This window comes from Ochotona princeps, chromosome 32, assembly GCF_030435755.1.
Source record: "Ochotona princeps isolate mOchPri1 chromosome 32, mOchPri1.hap1, whole genome shotgun sequence".
Taxonomy (NCBI): Eukaryota; Metazoa; Chordata; class Mammalia; order Lagomorpha; family Ochotonidae; genus Ochotona; species Ochotona princeps.
In genome coordinates this window covers 8,592,721-8,610,239 of record NC_080863.1, presented here as the reverse complement: position 1 = coordinate 8,610,239, position 17,519 = coordinate 8,592,721, and the positions used below count along the sequence as shown (strand labels likewise).

Genomic DNA, 17,519 nt, shown 5'->3' with positions numbered 1-17,519 from the left:
GGAGGAGGTGGTGGGGGTTTCCCAAGAGGCAGGAAGGAGAGAAAGCAGTAGCAATGGAGGCTGAGAAGTGACAGCCAGGAAGGTGGGCAGAAATCTCAAAAGCCAGCTGACCCAAGTATGTCCAGTGATCAATTGCACCAGGTGCTGGAATGGTCCTGGTGGGCTTCTGACAGTTTCCTACCAAGTATGAAGGGCAGGGTACTCTGTGTAAGTCTCATGGAAATTGGAAGTGAGGAGCGGTAGACAGAATCCCAGAGGACCTGAACTTTTTGTTCAGTGACAAGAGGGTCTGTGCAGCACTAGGTGACTTGCAAATGAGGCATTTTCTCCTAACTAAAGAAGGCCCAATTTTGCCACTCCCCTGCCTCCCCACTCTACCTGGGATCCCAGGAATCGGAGTCGAGCATTCAATGACAGGAGACAGGGAAGGAAATGGAGAGGATTTATCCCAGCAGTGAGGGATCCAGAAGACCCAACCACTGCTTCTGACCACCAGGATTCCCTGAGCAGCTGGCCACTTGCTTCTGGGGACACTCTCTCCACTGTTTAACATTTGGATTATCCTTCTGGTGTGTGAACTAACCCAACTCCAGTTAGTACATTCTATCTGCGCAAGTTAGCCAGAGTTGGTTTCTATTGCTGGCAACCAGGGCATCCTAGTATATCTGCCATTCTTGACTATTCAGATGTAGAGCAGCTAATGAAATTCACAGATTTTCAAGCTGAATTGGTTTTCCCAGGTAGGCACAAATGAAGGCTTAGAGGACATTCTAATCCTGGAAAAATCAAGGCTTCACACTCCTACGTTGGAGTCCAGCAAGCATCATGGGAAATCCGCAGCTGAGCCCTGTCCTCCCTGGAGGGTCTGGCGATTGTTCATTTAATCTCATTCAAACAAACTCAACATAAAATGATTGAGTTTTAATAACTTCAAAGCAATAATCCATGGGATAGGCACTGTGGCACAGCAGCTTAAGCCCACTGTGTGAAACACACACATCCCATGTGAGACTGCTGGTTCGAGCCTCAGCTGTTCCACTTCTGATCCAACTTCTGCTCAGGAGCCTGGGAAGGCAGTCGATGATGACCCTGCTACTTGAGTGGCTGCCATCCATGTGGGAGACCTGGATGGAGTTCCAGGCTCCTGGTTTCAGCCTGATCCAGTTCTATCTGTTGCAGGCATCCCTGTAGGACACAAAAGAGATCACACCAGAAAAGTCTAGGATGTACTAAGGAGTCTATTAACCAAGTTTGGTGATGACAGTGCCTAATAGAAATTAGCAAACGAAATCACTGTGACAATCCAGTCTGGATCAAAACCTGAGAGGAACAAATAGTCATTACCATGAAATTGGTCTGTTAAACTGAAGACCTATGTCCCAGCTTCCCCAGCTACGTAAGTTATCCCAAGAGACATGCAGCAAACAACATGGACACACTTACAAAGCTACAGACATTCACCCTTTCCTGTTTTCTCTGTCCACATTCTATTACCGCTACGCCTCACCTCTCCTGGAATTCTTGAAACTACACAAAATTAGAAATACAGAGCATCTTAGCATTTGCATCGCCACTGAATCACCCAAGCAGTGTACGGACGGCGAGGAATACCTACAGGGGCCAAGTTCAGGGGCTCCCTGTCCTCAGACTCCATCTGCAGGAAGCCAGAGAGCAAGCAGGTACTGGGAAGGCCAGGTCAGAGTTCAAGAGCGATAGAAGCACACCACCAAGAGAGCGAGTCCATCCCTATCATGGTCCTTTATGGGGGCTTCCAACGGGGGTGGTTGCATAGCAATGCAATACTGACCCCTCTCAGGTTCCAGGTGATGATCGGTGAGTGTCACCTGACTCAAAGGGCAGTGTGGTTGGGGGAGGCATGGCTTCCAAGCTTGTGACCCTGAACTAGCTGCCTAAGCATTTAGGGAGTGAACCAGCAGATGGAAGCTCTTTCCCCATCTCTCCTTTTCAAATAAATATATATATATTTAAAGAAAAGATCTGATCCATGTGAGAAAAGTGACTCTATAAAGTCAAGCAAAGTCCTTGCCAGGAACATGCCAGGATCCCATATGGGTGCCGGTTCTAATTCCAGCTGCTCCACTTCCCATCCAGCTACCTGCTTGTGGCCTGGGAAAGCAGTAGAGGACGGCCCAAAGCCTTGGGACACTGCACCCGCATGGGAGACCCGGAAGAGGTTCCAGGTTCCCGGCTTTGGATCGGCGCAGCACCGGCCATTGCAGTCACTTGGGGAGTGAATCATCGGACGGAAGATCTTCCTCTCTGTCTCTCCTCCTCTCTGTATATCTGACTTTGTAATAAAAACAAATAAATCTTCAAAAAAAATAAAGTCAAGTATAAAGTAATGTTATTCTATTGGTTTTGATAACCAGACACTGCAGCAAGCTGTGGGTAATCACCAAGGACTTCCACTGTACACCACATCATGAGTGATGTTCCATGGGTTGTACATGTAGACAATGCTTGACATCATTTCCTGAACAGATGAACTTCAATGAAATGTTTTAAAATGTCTCTAGCTACACAATTTCTTACATGATCCTCTGGCATTTAAGACTTAAGTTCTATGCATGAGTCACAAAAAAAAAAAAAGACTTCTATCTGATTCGGAATCAACAGAAATCATAAAACTGTTCAGTTTTTGAACATGATTTTTAAATGCCTCTGGTGCTTTCATCATTGTTCTTGGAAAACGTGTCATTTGTTTCATGTGACTAGCACCCTAGATACTATGTTCGATTTGAGCTTCATCTGGAAGACACTGTGTACAAACAACCGAGAATTAAGATTACGAAACTCCAGCCTTTTGGATTGATTTTTGAAACCTTTACTTTTCTTATTTCCTTGTTTCAATCTATTTATTTGAGAAGCACTGAGTGAGAGAGAGATCATCATCTTCCAGGCTGGGTGACCCTGAGCCTGGGAGGTGGGAACAGCTCAGGTCTTCTTCATGGGCAATGAGAACCCAATGACTTAAAATTTTCTGATTTTAACTTTCTTGAGATGATTTTTATTACTTCTTGCTATTTTTCCACTTTCCTGAAATAATTATCACTTTAAAAAGTGCCCACAGGTTAAAAATGTAGAGCAAGAAGCTGGCATGATGGCTCCAACTTAGCGTGCTGGCATCCCATACCGATGCCACTTTGTGTCCTGGCTGTTCCACTTCCATTCCAATTCTCTGCTTGTGGTCTGGAAGGGCAGCAGAGGATGGTTGAAAGCCTTGGGACCCTGAGCTCCCTTGGGAGATCCAGAGGAAATTCCTGGCTCCCGGCTTTGGATTGGCTCAGCTGCAGTTGTAACAGTCATTTGGGGAGTGAAACTTCTCTCTGTAAATCTGCCTTTCCATTTAAAAAATAAATGAAAAAATTTTTGTAAGGTATGGAGCAAGACAAATTCTCCAACAGTTGCCTTGTACTCTCACGCACAGTCCTCACCTGTCTGTGACCCAGTATCTGCCTCACAGGAGGAGGGCAACAGCACCTACCTCGGGAAGCTTTTGAAAATCACATACGCTAATGCATGTAAAAACACCTAGGTCAGTTTGTGGCATCTATGATGTACTGACTCAGGGCTTGCTCTTATCGCTATGGTCGCAATTAATTTATCCAGGTAGCCCTTCAGCTGTCATTTTTCAGACAGTAGCAGTGCTCAAAACAGGAATGTGAATGCAAACAGCTCGATACAAACTAGCTGTCCCACATCCCTTCCTCACAAACACTGGACGTCAACAGCTTGTGCGGGATGAGTATGCAGGAAGTGTCGATGCAAGAACAGGAAGTGTCAATGCAAGAACAGGAAGTGTGAAAAGAACTGCGATTTTGATCATAACATAGATAAGTCAATATTCACAACAAAGGTGGCCTGAACCAAATGATGACATGTTCCTGAAGGCAACTGTATTCTGTCTGTTTCCTCTGTGGATGTGTAACAAACCAGAGAAATGACAAGCTTGGATCTGGTCCTGGAGGCTGAGCCAGACATAACAAACAAGGTGAAGGTTAGGGCAGAGCTCACACTCATGACCAATCACGCATGGACCTAAGGGTTTTAAATGTCAAAGGAGTTGCACGTGGTGACACTGCACTCCAGAGAGACAGGAGTGCCAGCAAATAAGGTTCAGAGGCAGAAACGAAACAAGCACCAACTGTCAGTAAATAAGAGACTCCAGAAAGCGGAGGTCAAGCACAGGTTACTTTCCCAGAGCTCAGCTACAAGAGTTAACACACCATTGTTACCACCTGCAGGGACACACTGGAAATACATCCTAGCTCCATCACAGTGACCCAAAGCACCCGGATTTCAGAACTTGCTACAAGCACTGTGTGACCGACACTAAGGAGATTGTGAACAGATTCCTTTCTGTGTTTAGAAGAAACAATGTATCGATTAGGACAACATTCAGAACAGGAGTAATTTTGCTAATGATACAAGAAACCCTCAATTTATTCCAGGGCTGTTACTATCTGTAAGGATCCAGGCCCTCTATACCATTCTGCTTCTCTATCCTGAGTACATGGCCACACTCCTCAGGGTCGCAGCAGCCTACACCACATCTGGTGAGAAGACATAGGTAGAGTATGACCAAAAAACATGAACCAACAATCCAAACAAGCAAGCAACAAAACTGAAGACAAAACATAAGAGATACACCCGTTGAATCTTTTGCAAATCTCCTTCATGGGCTTCAAAAACAACCATCAGCCGACTGTCACTTATTGAATTACATGGAACTGCAAGTGTAACATGCAGTCGTTTTAACTGGATACATCTCACCTAAACAGAATCAGAAAGACAGGCATCTTGGAGCGGACTGTAGAAAACAAAAGTGTGCTACAGAAAGAGACACGTACTGGGTCTAGGGACAGGGTAACTGCTTTTCAAAACAGTCCAAAGAAAACGTCAACTATGAACTTCATAAAGTCTGGAGTCTGCCATTGCGATGCTCTAACTCCAGGCTTCTAACCAACCTACTCTAACTCCTCTGACAATCCACAGACTCGGGCCCAGCATGGTGGCCTAGTGGCTAAAGCCCTCGCTTTGAACGCCAGGATCCCATATGGACGCCGGTTTGAATCCTGGCAGCTCCACTTCCCATCCAGCTCCCTGCTTGTGGCTTGGGAAAGCAGTGGAGCACGGCCCAAAGCCTTGGGTTCCTGCACCCATGTGGGAGAGACCTGGAGGAGGTTCCTGTCCCCTGGCTTTGGGTCGACACAGCACTGGCCGTAGCGGCCACTTGGGGAGAGAATCATCAGACTGAAGATCTTCCTCTCTGTCTCTTCTTCTCTCTGATTATCTGACTTTGTAATAAGAGTAAATAAATCTTAAAAAAAAAAAAAGGACAATCCATAAATTTGCCTGTAGCGGACAGAGCAGACAGAGCATGCGCTAGTCGGCCAAGGCCTTTTTCTGACAAGTGTGTATTTTCTCTTAAGTGGTTTACCAGCTAACCACTTCCGAACTTAAGGTTCTCCACTTAGTCTCCAAGGACCCAGCATACTCGATCAAAATCATTCTCTCTCAGTTCCAGTTCAGCAGAAAGATTGCACAAAAATATACAAGGGTATTTCAAAAAGCCCATAGAAAATTATATTCAAGAGACGTTTACTTTGGTGTAGAAATTTTTTGAAATCCATGCACAGCTTTTTCATGACATATGTGTCCCATCTCTTTTTTGAAAAAAACACTTGAATCGTATTTAGAATTTACCAAAATACACAAGCATTCAATCCATCTACCTGTATGCACTTCAGGTCTCTCTTAGACCACCACCTAAACCCACATGTGTTCGATAGTTATTGTGGTCAAAGTAAGGAGAATTACTCAACTCAGGGGCAGGAATGTTTGACTGAGGAAGTAAGTTAATGAAAGTTTTATTTGATTAAAACTATCCTAATTAACTTTACGATAACTGTAGGCAAGAAACACACTTCTTATGGAGGCGGTGTTTAGTTATACATATTCGCTAATAAGTTGATTTTCCATTTTCGTGACCCTCCTCAACAAACTCAACTTGGAATTGCACTTGAGATGTGCCACTGTGTTGGCAAGGCACTAGAGGAACAGGCATGGGTGAACAGGTCGTCTGTTTTCAAATTGGGGACTGTAATAGATAATAACTAATATCCACTAAGCATATGCTGCGTGCCAGCCGCTTTATATACATAAATATAAATCTATATAGATATACACATAGTTGCCACATGTGGAAACTAGCACTTCTATATTCACAATGAAGAATGTGAAGTTCAGAGGTACAAAGTATGCACATGAACTTGCCTGAGGCAAAATTTCCAGCTCTTTCCAGTACACCATGGTACCTCCCTGGACTTTCTCTTTCTTTAACCAGTGTAGCAAGGCTGAGCTCTGAGCCTCAGAATCTTAGAATTTTGAAGCTGGAAGAGTCACTGGAGTTCACGTAAAGCAAAGTGAAGTAGTTTCTGTTCAAGAAAGTCCACAGCATGTGGGTCTGCACAGGCAAGATTAACTTGGTAGTTAAATCATGGCTAAAGACACCTGTCCTAAGACACCATCAGAGGATCCGGGTTTGAGTCCCAGCACTGGATCTTGATTCCAGCTTCCTGCTAATACAGACCCTGGAGACAGCAGCAATGCCATGAGTAGCTGCAAGACCTGGGTTGGGTTCCTTCACTCAGCTCTGGCCCCAGCCCAGCCCAGCCCAGCCCAGCCCTTGCCCGTAGGGGCAACTGAGGGATAAATCAACATGCAGGAGTTTCCTCTCTCATGTTCATTCTCTTTCCTCTCACTCTTTCCATTGTCTGTTAAACAAATATATTAAATATAAAAAGAAGACAAGATTGTAGAACTTAACCCAGACCACCACAGCTCTCTTCTTTGCTGCCAATCAAGTGTGTTTCACCTTTTTCTCCACTGTTTCCCTCTCTGGTCTGCCTACTGAATGCCAGTCACCTTGACCCATGAGGCCAGTAAGGCAACAGTTTAAGGTATCAGAGATGATGATGAAGTTAGGCCTTCTTCGATATACCAGAATCCTCCTGTAGTTCTCAAGCATTCAAGATATCTCTAAGTTGCCTTTTGGTTTCAAGTGAATTCAATGTGCAGCCTTCCAATTGCTACAACACTTCCATCTGGTATAGCTGAGATTTTGCGCACAAACTTCAGATTCTACAGTTTGACCACACCATCAACAGCAAAGAAAGCAGCTAATTCAGAATCCCATGAACTGCTGGCTTGCCAGTTCTTCTAAGACATTTTATAGTGGAGGAGGAAGAACTACTTTTCTTTGGGAAATACTAACCATGAGTGTTTTAAAAAAGGAACTGGAAATTTTTTAATGAGCAGATAAAGCTCATTTTTTTTTATAATGGCAATATACAAGCCAATTTTGAGCCCCTTCTATGAACACATAGCCAATAAACGCCATGATAGATGTATGTGTGTGTGTGTGTGTGTGTGTGTGTGTGTGTGTGTGTACACGCTGCTACTTCCCATATCACATATTAGAGGAGGGAAACGAAGTAGAATTGGTGACGGGGGAAACTTGAAGGGAAGACATAAGGAAAAAGAAATAGAGTCATTAAGAAACGGAAAGGAAGGCAGAACCTATGAGGGACTGGGAAGGAGAGACAAGGGAAGCAACTGAGAAGGCTTAGAAGAAAGAAACCAAAAGAAAGGAAGAAGTCTAACTCCAGGTGGAGGAGGGGCACCAGAAGACGATAGGCAGACCATGGGGGGTGGGCACGTACTGGTCCTCAGGGCCCCACGTCTGTGGGTGTGCACAAGCAGTGATGTTGCAAAGACTCGTGAACCCCCCCCCCAGACATTTAGAGGGACCTCTGTTTTCAACAATAACTCATTTTTCTAAGAAAAGGATTTCAGGATATTTCAAGTTGACATGTGAAACCCAAAGACCCTCTAACTATCTCTTTGTGGCGCTAAAGCAGTTTAATCAGCTTAGCTTCGTGTTTTGGGCGATTAGGGCTACCTTACGCCGCAAATCAACATTTGCACATCTGTACTTATCTCCTATACACACACACAGACACGGTCTCAAATTCACTGGCTGCAGTTGGGACCTACAGGGGACAGAGTGAAAAAGGGGGGTGAAGTGAGCATAGTTTGAAAGAAGGCACATTTTCAAAATAATTGGTCAGCCCACAGGCACAGCATTCAACCTGTCAAAAGCTCAGCCTTCTTTGAGATGAGCGTGGCAGGTGACTGTGGTGAAAATTACTCTCCGAGCTACACAACTGACACCTAAGCAAGATCACTTCTTGTACAATGTCCTGGAGCCCAGATTAAAAAAAATACATCATCCCCATGTTTAAGCGATCCTTATGAGATTGAAGCTGAATAATTCATTCCTACTTTCTGAAAATGGGTTTATCATTTTTTTTCTTTTTGAATTTTTTGAATGACTCTAAAATTAGGGGAAGGGTGTCAATTACTCACCCCCAATGTTTTTTTAAACTACAATAGTTACATAAAGGAATTTCTTTTTGTGTGTGTTCTGCCATTACCCAGGAATACCCTACCTACATGACTTGTGTTCACAGCAAACCTGCCCATTCCAGCCCAGACATTCCACTATCTTTTTTTACTTGACTGAGTTTGGATTCATCTAATTTTTTTTCTCTATTTTTATTTAAAGGACTGATATTGATCAGCATAACTCTTTTAAAATGCAAATATTCAAAAAAATGACCAATGTACTTATGATTATCAACCGTAAAGATTACTTAAGGCGCTACTGCACCAGCAACTACTTGTGAGGAATACAGACACAATAAATGTCAGTGTCACACTTGAAATAAAAACAATTATCGCCACCTATTCCAAATAATTTAAAATGTGAGGCTCCCAGACCAGGCTGTAAAACTGACCAATTCCCAAAAGGGTGAAAAGAAATCAAAGATGAGTCCAAGATATTTTCTCTAGAATAAAACTAATTTATAAAAAAATTGAAAAGTCAATAATATTGACTTTAAAATCTCATTACAATATCATCCTTTTTCAATGATGAAAACGTATTTGAATAAGGCAGTTCTGCAAAAAAAATAAACTCCCCTGTACACAATGACACAAATTTCCTATTGTAGTTTTAACATGTGCAATGAAATAGAATATTATAAATTGGAAAAAATATTCTAAATGAGCTCTAGCAATGAAGTACTATGAATGGAGTAAGACTTTCTGCCAAACCGAGATGTTCTGAATTATGATTCTAATGCTCTAATTCTTTAATCTAAGAGTAACATTGAAATTCACACAAGGAATATAAATTACATGAGGCAACATTTATTCAGGCTAAGAAACAATCCAACCTACATCAGTAAAACACGTTTAAAGTACACAACATGGCAAGCAGAGTAAGATGTTTAAAATGCCAAATTTTCAGTGTTACCTAAGCAGGACACAGCTGCAGTTCATTTATAAATTACATTTGATGAATGATCCTAAGAGTTTCAATATGCTGATTCAATAATCTGAGACCAAAGGATACACACACACACACACATGCAAACACACACACACAATCAACAACAGCTACTTTAGCAAAAGCACTTTCATTCCAACAGTCAAATTACATCTTTCCAAAGAACTAAACCAGCAGTCTATTTCCTAGCACTCCTGTGGCTAACAGGTCACCACATTCACTGCGCTTCCTTGGAATGGTGATTTTTAAGTAGCAACCAGTTGGTTTCAGAACACAGGGTATCCAGGACAACAGATAACCGGCAACTGTTAGAACAAGGTGCCCCTAGTATTTTATCCTGATGACACTTTTTTTTAGAGGTAATATTCAGCTTTTAACGGTAGGAAATTGATTTTCCTGCAGGCTCCACAGTATGACTGGAAAAAAGTGTATGGAAATGTTAATAGGAAGAAACCACCCACAGTGCTACTGCATGTAGCAAATATAACAGAATCCTCTGTCTACAGAATCAGGGGCATACCACTCAACCACTTCTGTCAAGACAGGATTTGTTCCCCCTGATAGATAGTTTAGATCATATTTCTTATTGATACACTACAATAACTTGAGATTTTAGTTCATACGAATTCCGTTAAACAGTCTGGCTGAGCTCAACTGTCTGGGACAGATCCATTATCTATCCCTGGCTTGCAGACACCATGTTTTCTTTTCTCTCAAGGTTGATCTTTTCTCTGATGTTGACTCTACAAGCAATTTCACAAGTGGAGAAGTGTTCACTGATAGGATTTCAGGGCCTCTAAAGTCTTTCTATCCCATAACATATTCTCTTCCTGTTTAATGATGCCAAAGTTAATTTAAGCGAAAGCAACAGAGAAAACCATCTTTCTATATACATTTGTCCAAAAAAGTGGGGGGAAATTTTTCACACTGGAAAGCCACATTCACTGTAAATGGATTGATGAGGAGTTAGGAAACAAAATCGACAGAGCTAGCCAGGATGTGCAAAAAGGGAAGAAGGATCACTGTGGGAGAGGAAGGCTGCAGATTCCACCTTGACCTAAGAGTGTCACAATCACCCACTGGTCCCTAGCAACTGGGGCAGTCAGCTGCTGGGCGTGGCTGGGAACCAACAGCGACCTAGACAATCTAGCTCTCCACTTCCTATTGTCCCCTATTGTTTGTAACTTTCTGGGAAGCAACAAAACTACCCAGATTTGGCACCTGGTAGTCCCACTGAGGAGCAGGGAAAGACTTAGAAAAAATCATTTCTGACCCTGAGATCTTTCTAATTCATGATGACACCTATCTTTCTGAAAAAGTTCTAGGATTTTACATTCATGGAAAGAGTTCATCCTATGGCAAACTGCCATCCCTAGGGAGTCACAGACAAGGGAACTTAAAAGATGTAAGGCACAAACGGATACAGTGAAGGGCACTGCTGGACTGAGAGATTGAAGTCTACTAGACCTATCACACGTTACAGAGTGGCTGATGCAGCAAACAGATGATGAAAGTCTGACTGGTGGAAGTGTGTGACAATTCTGTTACTGCCTCAAGCTGCAGACGGTTCCGTGATATATATTTTTTTTCATTTTCGAGGGTCAAAGATTTTTGACAGAAACCTTTAAACATCACACACAGAGAAACTCCTAATTCTGAACCGCTTTTATTCTAGATGTCTTATTCTAGAGTGTCCCACACTCCCTGTCTCACAAGGCATCTTCCTGAATGTTCCGTCAGGTGCCACCATACACACCACCTCAATTTCAGTGCATTATTGCAGGTAAAATGTCACATCAGCCTTGTGCCCATCATCATTCATCCTAGAGCAAGCTCCATGTAAATCTACCTAACGCTGTTTTTCCTGAAATAGTTGGTTACATTTTAAAGCTCCAAAACATGAAGTCTGGAGTAACACTCTATTGATTCCTAAGCCTACACAGACTATTTTTTTTTTTTTGCTGAAAATGTCCTTCATTTTGGTCACATATCAACACAACCCCATCACAGCTGGAGCTCAAATAGAAATGTCTGATGAGACAGGTAGCAGGAATGTAAAAGCTGACCTTACTCTCTAAGCTTAGACTAACTGACCGTTTATAACTTACATAGTATGGTTTTTCTACCTCATTGGTGGCAGAAAAGAGGTAGAAGTTGAGAGTTTCCGCCTCCCAATGTCCAACAGAAAGTACTGCACTTTGCTCTCAGTATCATCTTCCCTTTATCTTAGGCTACTTACACCTGAGCAAAAGACAATAGTGGCGGTAGTGGTTTTTGTGTTTTGTTTTGTTTTTTTAACTTTCCCATGCTGCCACCTCACAGGATGGCACGTGGAAGACAGAAGCAGTCTTTCTGGCATCACAGGATCTTTCATCACAATCTGACAAGTCCCCCTGGGCTGGTCACCCACCACTCTCCCAGAGCTGGCACGTTTGCTAAGGCTCTTCACACTGAGTGCCCAGCACAGCCAATCTGCTCGGGTTAGGTCCCCGTTGTCATCACATTGGCTTCTTTCCACCTCAAGGGCATCACGACTTGAGGAAAAAAAAAAAAAAGCACCAACCATTCTTGGAAAGACAGCGCCAGAAGGATTTTTTTTTTTTTTTAAGATCGGACTAGTTACTGAAAATTAATTTTCCAAAAATAAGGTGGAAATTCCGGTAAGTTGAACTTTCTGGCATGAGAAAGTTGCGAGACACACTGCTTTAACACAGCAAGGAAGCATTTATCTAGGTCAAATATTTTAAAGCACTTTTAAGGGTTTTTTTTTTTTTCAAGAAAGAAAAAGAACTTAGGGATTCTTATAATGTTTAAGGGCTTGTCTAACCGAAATGCCAGGATTCTGCTGGCTCTCTCGCCTTGTCAAGAAACCGTAATGAGACCCAAGCAGGCAGTCGACTGTATCTGGCTGCTTACAAATATTTGGTGCGTTCAAATTCTAATTACATAGTGGCTGTCACTGCTTTACAGCTGCAGAAGTCCCAACAGAAACATCCAAAACAGACATTTGTATATTTCTCCACTTTGATGCTCTAGCTCAAAATAAAATTATATTTCTTATTGCTAAATCCTACATCTTCCAGAGTGTTTAATTTTTGATAAGGAGCTCCAACAGGGTCACCTGATTTTAAAAAATGTGCCTTTAAATCACAGGGGGTTTCAGGCTTCACCCGGAAACTCAAGCTAGGAAGAGTTAAAAAAAAAAAAAAAGTTATTAGAAAGCATCGCTGAGGTGATGCTAACCCGCAAACACCATGCTGATTAAAAGTACCACTGCAACCAGAAACATCTCCGTGACTGACGTTGGCAAGGCCACCTGTGCTCGCTGCACCAGCCGCCTCCCTGACCTCCAAGGGATGGGAGACAGGGTGCTCCTGCCTGGACCAGCACTGGGAGCTTGGTGGCGGGACGGCGCGGGGCAGCCCCGACCCCTGTCACCAGTCGGTCTGTAAAGCCCAAGTGACAGCTGCACCCCCTGCCTTGCACACCTACCACCCGCTCCTAACCCCCAAACAGCCAGCAAGATGCTCCGCGCTCCCTCAGTCCCCTACTATCCTCTCCCAGGAATTCCCCGGCATTTAGCGCAGCACCGGCCAGCTCAGCCACTGGGGGGGGACCCCGTCCGGAGTGGATCCATCCCAACTCGAGACTCGATTTCCCCCCACTAACTTTATTCCCTCGCCACCCCAACCACCCACCCCAATTCGCCTGTGGCGCGCGGCGGCGGAAGGAGGATGGGGGTGGGGGGACACTCTGGGTTTTAAATGACCCCCCCCCCAATGCAAGAGATTTTAAAAAGAAACGCTCTTCGGAGGTAAGAGGGTGGATGGGTGGATGACAGCACGGAGACATCGAGGTACCTACCATGGTATTCTTGTCCTGGTACATAGTAGGTGGGGCTGCCCGCAACGTGCAGCGAAATGAGCACCTCGCCCTGTTCCCCGTCCCCTTCCAGCTCCCCGTGGTGGGTGCAGAGGAAAAAGAAGGGCGAGAAGCGGGGGGAATAGCCCACCGCCGCGCGTCCCCTCAGCGTCGCCCCGAGCAGCAGCAGCACCACGAGCAAAGTCCGCGGGGCCCAGCGCCCGCGCTCCATGCCGCTGCCGCCGCGCACCCCGCGCGCCGCTCGCTCATTCAGTTCGGGACACGCCGGGAGCGAGGGAGGGCCACGCCGAGCTAAAAAGGCGGTGACGAGCCGGGAGGGCTCGGCCGGCAACTTCCGCGGGGAGACCGCGGCTCCCAAAGTAACTTTGTCAGGGGCCTCCGGAGCCGCGGGACGCCTGGGCTTGCGGGCGCCGAAAGCGCGTCCTCCGCAGCCTCGGTGCGTCGTTTCCACCACAGCGGCCGCGGCTGCCACCGCCGCCGAAGGCCTCGGCGCGACTCCCCCGTCGGCCAGGCCTGGGAAAGCGGCCTCCCCGCTGCACACACCTTCTTAAAGCCCCGCACCCCGCCCCACTCCGCCCCGCCGCCGCCACACGTGTCCCCGAGGCTTCCCCGCCCGCCCGCGCGCCCGCGCGCGCGCACACGCCCGGCTCGCGCCCTCCCGGCTCCGAGCGCCTCACGGAGCGCTGAGGCGGCGGCGGCGGCGGCGCACGCCTCAGGGGAACCCGGCCGGCGCCCCGCAGGGCCAGGGAAGGGGAACCGAGCCGGGCTGTGAGGCGAGGGGGACGCTGACCGAGGCTGCCGGTCGGGGGGAAAGCGGGCGAATGTGTGTAACGGCGGTGGGGGTGGGGACGGGGAAAGACACCCAAGAGCCCCACGCCCAGCTGACCGGAGCGTGCCCACGGGCGCGGGCGCCAACCTCCTGTGGCCCTCAGAGTAGCCTTCTCAACATCCACCGCCATCCGCCCTTATAGGATGCGTGAGGGGAGGAACGGGGCGCGCGCGCGAGGGCGCCGGCTCCTTTGTCTGCGCCCCGCGTCCCCTCGGGGCTCGCTGCCTCACGGCCCCCCAACCCCCACCCGCTGCCCCCCAGCGCCCAGCGCCCAGCGCACGAGCCTCATCTGTAGCCGGATTTAAAAATGAGATAAAGGGAAAGTGGGGTTGGCAGCCTCGCGGGGTGCCTGGAAAGGATGATCTGTCCGAGGCTGAAACAACCCGCGGAGCTCTGCGCTGGGCTCTTGGGTTATCCGCTGCCACTGGGTCCTCCAACAGCAACCGGGCGCAGTCGGGATTTTTTTTTTTTAAGTCAGTGTTTATTTCCTCTAAATGTCAGGGGTGGCCAGTGGCCCTGAGTGGGGCCGGGGTTGGGAAAGAGCGACCAGGGCGCAGGGGAGGCGGCGGCGATGGAAGCGGGCGGCAATGAGTGGCTCGCGCAGGGCAGGGGCGGGGAGGTGGAACGGTAATACTAAGCGCGTTTGGAAAGCCGGGGACGGCTGGTAGAGGGGCCCTGTGGCATCCGGAGGAGCCCCGGGGAGCGACGCTGTCAGGTTTTAATGCCTCCCCTCTCCCACCCTTGGCCGGTCACCAAGCCCAGACAAACGCGAAGAGTGGATTGTAAAATTGAAAAGAGACGCTGTCTTGGAGTAAGAAGTATAAAAACGGGACCACCGGAGACCTCTGCAGTGACTTCCTTGCCACACACACACACACACACACACACGCACGTCTCCTGAGTTTGCATAGGTATAGAGTGGCCACTTCTACCTGCCTTTGCAAGCCCTGAAAATCCCTCAAGGGTTCACCTGTCGCAAAAGAAACACAAAATATGCTCCCTGTGCCATGGCTCAATTGGCTAATTCTCCCCCTGCAAGCGCTGGCATCCCATTTGGGCCCTGGTTCTTGTCCTGGTGGCTGCACATCCTATCCAGCTCCCTGCTTATGGCAAGGTAAAGCACTCGGAGACGGTCCAAAGCCCCTGGGATGCTGCACTCACGTGAGAGACCCGGAAGCAGCTCCTGGCTTCTGATTGGCTCACCTCCAGCCTTTGCAGCCATTTGGGGAGCGAACCAGCAGATGGAAAATCTTTGTCTCTCCTTCTCTCTGTAAATCTGTCTTCCCAATAAACATAAATTTTTTTTAAAAGTAATAAAATATTTTCAGATGTGTTCACCACGGTCATTACACTATTATTGCTCGGTGCAGGCTGTAAGTACTGTGCCTCATTTGATCCTAATATTGGCTGATCCCCTTAGACGAGGCAGAACATGGAGGTGGCCACCTGCCCAAGTCCTGTGGGAAAAGCCCAGGGAAGACCGCCGGCTAGCCCTGCTACTGTCTACAACCCCAGCTAGAAAGGGAAGCTTCCCCACTCCTGGACTCCTGCAAGGCAACACTGCCCGAAATGGGATTGGGAGAAACTCACCCCCAGCTGGCAACCCCCATCAGATCTTTCTGTTATGTGAGTGTAGCCCAAGAAAATAAGTCACTTCCAAACTTGAATATTTCCAGCCGATACTTACACCTTAATACTCTAAGTAATTCACCTGCTGTTCTGCTTTGTATTCAAGATTTTATTCATTTGAAAGGCAGAATTACAGAGAAAGGGGAGACAGAGATCTCTCTTACACTGGTTCACGCCCCAAATGGCTGCAACAACTAGAACTGGACCTGTCCAAAGCGAGGAGCCAGGCGCTTCTTCTAGGTCTCCCACGGTGGGCTCAGGAGCCTAAGGACTTGAACTCTCCTCTGCTGCTTTCCTAGGCCATAAGGAGGGAGCTGGATGGGAAGTGGAGCAGCTGGGATATGAACTGGTGCCCATTTGGATGTCAGTACTGCACACGGAGGCTTGGCCCGCTTCGACGTGGTAGCCTCTGCATTCACCTCCTTAATCACTGAAACCTTACGGAACAAGCAACTTGTCCAAGGTAACACAGCTGCCGAGGGAATGTAGTGAGTGGAATGCAGGCAGTCTGATTCCGGAATTCCAGCACTAACCGCTACAAACCGCCCCTGAAGAACACGTTGATGGTGTTATAGAGGGATGGGAGGGTCCTTTCAACCTCTGCTCGGATAACTTCACCTGCAGCAGCCTGCAAGAGGCAGAATAGGCCTCATTTTCACTGGGGAAATGGAGGTCCCAAGAAGAGGTGGCATCACACCTAACCGTGTTGGATCCTGGGGCTGCTGCTTTATCTTCAGTAAAACATGACGCTTGTGCTGTGATTGGCTCTTCCTGCCCAGACAGTCCTCACCTCCCAGGGGTCTCCTCTCCATGTGAAGTACTCTGGTGGAGCTGGCCTCGTGGCATTGTGGGAAACCTGCCGCTTCTGATGGCAGGAAGCAGCATTCCAGATGTGTGTTGATTCGTGTCCCAGCTGTTTCACTTCCCGTCTCAGCTGCCTGCTAGTGGCCTGGTAAAGGCAGCAAAAGATGGCCCACATGATGGGAGTCCTGGAAGAAGCTGCTGACCTTGGCTTGGGTGGCTCTGACCTTTCTAGCGATCTTGAGAGTGAACCAGTAGCTAGATGGAAGATTCTCTCTCTCTCTCTCTCTCTCTCTCTCTCTCTCTCTCTCTCCCCCCCCCCCACTTCCCTAGCTCCCTCCCTCTTCCAAATAAATCTGAAAAAAATATGTTTGCATAAACAGATGCTGTTGATGGAATATCTGGTCACGACTTCGTTCAATATTCACTTTATGTGACCAAGTTAATTTTCCACATCTGCCGTTTCTGGGATTCCTTGATTTTTTTTTTTACATGACTTTGCTGTGCTCATTTGAGTGAGTTAACACTCCTGACTATGCAGGCTTGAATTTCTGGCTGTCTTCCCAAACTTGCTCACTAACAGGTGCAACAGAGTCGACTTAAAATGACGCTAGAGCGCTGGGCAACAGGGAGGTGGATATTGTATGCACCATTGAAATCCTTTAAACCAATGTGAGTCCCTCTGCGCTGTCAGCTATATAGAGCCCTGTGTTCTTACAACCTCCGAGACTTCCTGGGTTGGATCTACTCAGCGCATTAGTGTGAAATTTTTTTTTCAGAATCTTTTATGAAAATCAGAAAATTAGGGTATAGTGTTGTGGCCAAGCTGGTTAAGCCACCGCCCCCGATGTAGGCATCCCATATGGGTACTGGTTCAAGACCTGGATGCTCTACTTCTATTCTAGCTCCGTGCCTGGTAAGGCAGTGGAAGATGGCCCAAGT

At 46.8% G+C, this 17,519-nt stretch overlaps 1 protein-coding gene across 1 annotated transcript in view; it reads right to left on the bottom strand.

Annotated features, from left to right (window-relative positions):
- The window catches only part of RELN (reelin), a 384,643-nt gene extending 371,112 nt beyond the window's left edge, over positions 1–13,531 (bottom strand). The window contains exon 1 of the mRNA XM_058657530.1: positions 13,301–13,531. Coding sequence (XP_058513513.1) covers positions 13,301–13,529 — 229 coding nt within the window. The 5' untranslated portion in view covers positions 13,530–13,531. The remainder of the gene's footprint in view (positions 1–13,300) is intronic.
- Between the last annotated feature and the right edge of the window lie 3,988 nt (positions 13,532–17,519).